Source organism: Megalopta genalis, unplaced genomic scaffold, assembly GCF_051020955.1.
Source record: "Megalopta genalis isolate 19385.01 unplaced genomic scaffold, iyMegGena1_principal scaffold0066, whole genome shotgun sequence".
NCBI lineage: Eukaryota > Metazoa > Arthropoda > Insecta > Hymenoptera > Halictidae > Megalopta > Megalopta genalis.
Window position 1 is genome coordinate 513,374 of NW_027476135.1, and position 6,036 is coordinate 519,409.

At 37.5% G+C, this 6,036-nt stretch overlaps 1 protein-coding gene across 1 annotated transcript; it reads left to right on the plus strand.

Moving 5' to 3' along the window:
• The first annotated feature begins 1,474 nt into the window (after positions 1–1,474).
• On the plus strand, positions 1,475–4,767 carry LOC143261740 (uncharacterized). Its single transcript, XM_076527966.1, has 3 exons — positions 1,475–1,801; positions 2,614–3,170; positions 4,626–4,767. Exons 1-2 carry the CDS (start codon positions 1,490–1,492, stop codon positions 3,166–3,168), a joined length of 867 nt encoding a protein of 288 aa, XP_076384081.1. The 5' UTR covers positions 1,475–1,489; the 3' UTR covers positions 3,169–3,170; positions 4,626–4,767.
• The last annotated feature ends 1,269 nt before the right edge of the window (positions 4,768–6,036 follow it).

Here is a 6,036-nt window from a genome sequence, read left to right on the forward strand (position 1 = left end):
ACTTACAATGAAAATCATATAAAAGACTATGACTTTTCTTTTTGGCTTCTTTAATATTATAACTTTTAACAGCAACTTTCATTGTAAGTTAATTGTGATTTAATATCATTGATATTTCAATCAATTAATTTCAATCAGAACTTTGATTTCAATTATCGATATTTATTAAAAATTTGCGGTAACCTCAATGTTATTATTACTGTAATTTTCAAGTTACTTTGGGCACGATTTCAATAAAAATTGTGTAGGAACTGTATTTGAATGATCTTAATTCTTTTCCTTCATTTGATGTTGCAACTTTTAATAGCACATTTAATTGTATCTCTTATAATTTACTACCATTATCTTCAGAACAAAAATTGTAATTTAATTATGATTTACAATAAATACAAGTATCCAATACATTCGAATATACTGTAATTCGAATATACCGTGTCGAATATACTGAATATACTGTAATTATCAGACTGCAGACTTTTATGCATTTATGGCAAAAATGTGTCACACTGTTTTCGACTTATCAAAACTATTCCAAGAAACAATTTATTTTTACACAATGTAGATATTTCTTACAACCGTGTTGGAAAATTGATATTTTGCATAAAGATCCGCAGTTTAGTAATTACAATTATATGAAAACTCGATAAAAATTATAATAACTCCTTGACAAGATAATTTAAGAGGCTTGTCTTAAATAGAACACCCTGTATAACTAGCGTTGACATTTCCAAAATATCACCGTAAACATTAACATGTTCAACTTTCTGAACAAACCCTCCTCAGGCCGTCGTAAAGAAGCAAGCTAACAATAAGTAAATAAAACCGCAGCGTTCATTCGACAGAAAAGTGTACTTTGCAAGTGCAGGGACGTACTCCTTGGAAAAAAGATCACACTCCCCGACGTTTGAGCTTGACACACAATGTAAAATTACCTTGTTCAACTTTCTCCTATTTACTACAGAAACAGCGGCTCTCTCGAAATACCATCGTTCCGACTATTGTACATACAATTTCATTCTCAGCCTCAGTCTAAGTCTCAGTCTAAGTCTCAGTCTCATTCTTAGCCCCATTCTCAGACTCACTCCCATTCACAGTCTTACACTCAGTCTTAATCTGAGTCCCATTCTCGGTTTCAGACCCATTCTCAGACCCATTCTCAGACCTATTCTCAATCCCATTCTCAGCCTCATTTTCAGCCCCATTCTCAGTCCCATTTTCAGTCTCATTCTCAGATTCATTCTTATTCTTATTCTCGCCCTCATCCTCATTTCCCGAAGCCAGTCCCCGCCCGTGCTGCTCTACGTCGGAATTCAGCACGCTCAGCACTATTGCGTTCCGGAAAAAAGTGCGTGAGCGGTGTCGTCACACCGAAAAATCGGTTTAAAAGCCAGCCAAATCGTCCAAGCATTCAGTTCGCTACGATTGTTCAACCGATTCTACATCGATGAATTCGTTAACAGCATGTCTGTGCGGTTTGTTGGTAGCTGCGATGGCAGTGCAAGCAATGCCAGCTGGCAAACTGGAGACCAAGATGGCCGAATCCTCGGCGATCAGTCCCAAGGATTTCCATTTGGAGGATGCGGGTGCTGAGAAGGACAGGCTGAAGAAGCAGGCGTCCTTCTGCGTGGAGATCCGTCCAGGTGCTCAAAATGGACAGCAGGTGTCTCAGGATGGGTCGCAGATGAAAATGCAGGGCCTGAGCGTGGTGCAACAATCGCAGGTGGCGCCAAAGATGCAGAGTTACAGCTTCCAGCAGGCCCCGCAGCCTGTGCAGTCTCTGGGAGTCTTCCAGGCTCCTCAGGTAGCAATTGCGTCGTGCTTTCTAATTTACCATGCTTCTCTCGACGCATAAATTCACTATGATCTGCATGTATCTTGATTTTGTGTTATTTCTTGAGAATCGTGAGAGATTTAAAGTTTTCGACAAAAGTTGTTCGTTTTTCGTAAGAGCTCTCATTTAGTAAATAATTCATCGATTGTTAATTTCGATCGATGATAATGTACACGTAATTCTCCATTTTGTGTCATAAGTCTTTGTAATTATTTGTATAATTTAAAGGGAGAACTTATGCGTTCGAAGTTTTTTTTATCGCTTATGGTTACAGTAACACTTAATTTCTCGGTGATTCGAAGAATTTATTCGAAAAATTGATTCAAAGGATGTCTTCGAAACGTTATTCGAGAATTTATTCGAATCATTATTTGAATGTAACATAATTCGAATAAAACTTTACTCGAATCATTATTTGAAAGAAACTTTATTCGCGAATCATTATTTGAATAAAACTTTATTCAAATCATTATTTGAATTCGTTATTTGAATAAAGTTATATTTGAATAATTTATTCGAAAGATTAGTCGAATAAAATTTTATCCGTAAAATTTATTTTCAAACTGTACGAAAAAATATTCATAAAATTTATTCGAATTGTTCAAATGAAATTCTACTTGTATAATGTCCAACTCTGCTATTCCGCCATATCGTTGATTTCATCGCCACTGTGAATTCTGTTGGCGTAGTACCGATCTCCAAACTTCAACGCTAATTGATAGTTCTTAAAAATTCGTACCGACGGAGCTTGTGTGTGTTATGAAATAGTTTTCCATCCTCAGGCATACGTGGTGCCCCAGCAGTCGTTCGTGGTTCCCCAGCAGGTGGTGCCCCAACAGGTGGTTCCCCAGCAGATGATGCACCAGCAGGTGGTCCCTTCGGTGCAGACTCTGCAGATCATCCAGCCATCTCAACCTTGCCCTCAGGAGTCGAAGGTGCAGATCGTAGAAAGGAGAGTCGAGGTCCCAGCACCGACTCCAGTCCCCGAAGTGGTCACTGTAAAGCCCCAGCCCCAGCCCGAGAGGATCGTGGAACCGCAGACTCAGGTGATCGAGACCATTAAGCTGGTCCCAGTGCCCCCAGTTTGCAAGGATAAACTGGTTGTCGTGCCCTCCAAGCCCATGGTGGTCGTTCCTGAGCCAACTATCGTCAAGGTGCCTCATTGCACTCATCAAAGCGAAGGGATGACCTGCAACTGCAATCAACAGGCGATAAGGGCTGCCGCCGTAGGACCTGTTGATCACATGCATCACATGCACATGAGGGCTCATACTCATCCCATGCACCTTGGCAAGATGATGACTGACTTTCGTTTCCTCAAGGACCCAAAAGCTTAGAGGTAGGTGAGGAAATGTGTTAAATGAGCATTATTTAGGGACTTCGGAGTGTTAACCAACGCGGGGGTGCTATTGAAATATGAATTCAGGCAATTTTATGAATCTAGGGAATTTCGGTTTCATGAATCGGTGGCTATCTTTCGGGGATTCACAGTAAAACAGGTTAGGGAAGTTTTTGTTTATTTGTTAACCTGGTTTTACGAGATTCACAATGTTGAATTCTGGGGGAAATTCTGTTTTATAATTGCATCAATGCAGAACAGAATTATTTGGAACTTAATTCAAATGGACGGGTTGACTTTTTTAGATCCAAGTTCAGGAAATGTGTGGTTATGTTTGTCAGTTTCCGGCACTCTGCATCGAGATTCCTTCAAGTTAGATGCTTGAGTAAATTGATAGTTCGTAGGGTTGAGAAGGAAAAATTTTCAATTCTGAGTCTAGCAGTTTGGGGAATTCTTGTTTTATGAATTGGTGGCTATCCACAGGGATTCGCAAAGTGGCAAACTAGAGAATTATTGGATTATAAATTCATAACAGTGCAGGTTACTTACGATATTAAATTCTAGGGGATTTTTTACTATGTAGAGCAGAATTGTTTGGACCCATATTCAAATGAAAAGTTGATTTCCTTTTTAGCTTCAGGTGTAAAAAATGTGAGGTTATGTTTAACAGTTTCAGACATTATAATATTGGGATTCCTTCGTGACAGAAGCTTAAGTAAATTAATGGTTTTTCAGCTTGAGATTTTTCAGTTTTTCAGTCCAGGAAATTTTGTGTTTCATAAATTGCTGGCTTGTCTCTGGATATTCAGTGTGTGGCAAGCTATAGATTTGATTTATAAATAGAATGTTTGGGGACAGAGTGGTGGTCTAGTGAAAATGTTATTTTTATAAGTCCATCTATACAGTAAATATCTATTTTAATCTTTATTCAAACGAAAAGTTGATTTTTTAGCTCTGAATCTAGTAAATGTGAGGTTACGTTTGGATACTTTTGCAGCACGACGTATTTCTTACACTACAAAATTAAAATTTCTTCTCTTCTTCTATAAGATGTTTAATTAAACGCATGATTCATGGGGCTCGGGCAAAATCAAAAAATATTAAACGACCTTTCACGAATCCGTGGCAGTTTAAGGCTAGGGAATTATTGGTTTATGTGCTGGCAACAGCGCCTAGGGGATTCAAAATGTGGACTTTTAGCAATTCATGTGAAACAAAATAATTCAAAACTTTATTTCATTAATCCTGAGTGATTTTTATTGAAGTTTCTGGGATTATTAAATAATAATTATTAAGGATATTAAATAGACGGGGACATTAAAAGAGGGAATTAAATTAACATTGCAAAAATTCGTTATCCGATGCGAGAATAATAATTCCAACAATGTGTAGATTTATTTCAGCGAGCCTGGTGAAACTGCGAAATTTAATTTCGGCACATTCTCTGTATCGCAGATGAGCAATACACGTTGGATTTTCTGATGACTCTACAGCGAACGCGATGACGATCGATCTGTAGGACTCTAAAAGTAGATTCCGATGTAATGCTTCTGTACGCTCTGCGAGATCAAATAAAATGAAAAATTTGATGATACAATCACGTTGTTCAGCCGGCTAATTAGCCAACAACTCCCTGTAATAAATTTCCTACGAGCTAATTTAATTCCCCATCGGAAGTTTCCTCACCAATATTTAAATCTTCGGTCCCTCTATTTATTTTAAATTACGCTTTTCGGTTCGGCGGCTTTTCACGTGAAATAATTACACGCCGTTTAATTTATCTCATTACGTTCATACTTGCTACAATTACGTCATTGATTAAACAACGAACAGCCGTACTTTTAATAATGACTCGAACATTTGATACGATTTTAACACACTTCCCGGCCATTAATTCTTTTCAGTTTCTATTCTCATCGTTGTTTAAATAATTTATTAAATGGAAGGTATCGCTATTACGAAATATTTAAACAATTTCGCAAAATTAAGCTAAAAAAGGTAGTAGGCTCCTATATATTTTGTGACTTTTATATAAATTAATTTCGAGCGATGGATAAGCATATAATTTTATAAATTTGGCATACTTTGGGCAGACTTGGCATACTTTTACACTGTCCGACACGATTTTTGGGTTCCTATAGCCACTATGAAATTCTTGTAGAGCTTCACTCCCTGAACAAGAATCCGTAAACCGAATTACTCCATCACCCTCAGTTTTTTAAATAAACGAACTTTTGTAAAAACCCAAAATTTTCGACAAAAATGAGGTATTGCAACAGAAAAGTAAAAACGTTAGAAAGTTCTAATTGGTGTTGAAAGATAGAGGAGTTACCAACTCCAAATACTCTGGTGTGATTTTTTGTGTGAAATATAACACAGTTTGGTGATTATTATCCACAGAAATATGTAAAAAAAAACAGAACATTGAAGTACTAAACAAAGTTCAAATATTATTTACGAAAAGTGGATGCCCCATTGGATCTCTCCATCGGTGTCGATTACGCGTAGTTTCGGCCCTGTCAGACAGAGAGAAGCGAGCAGCGAAGCTCATGGCGGCAAAACGTCGTGTACATGTTGCCGTCGAACATTTTCTCGATCTACTCGAAATGTATATCGTTCCGACGCTTTTACCGGGCCGTTTCTTCTTCAGAAATGTCTACAGAATCCGATCCTGGGTAGAGTTTTCGTGCCGAACAAAAAACTTTTCGTAAAAATACAAAAATATTGCGCAGAAACTGCTCACGTCGACACTTTTTTAAATTTTCACATTAATTTATTGTTATTTAGGACCAAAAACAATTAATAAATTGCATGCCATTATATTCGGGAAACTCTCCTCTATCTTTTAACACTAATTAGAACTTTC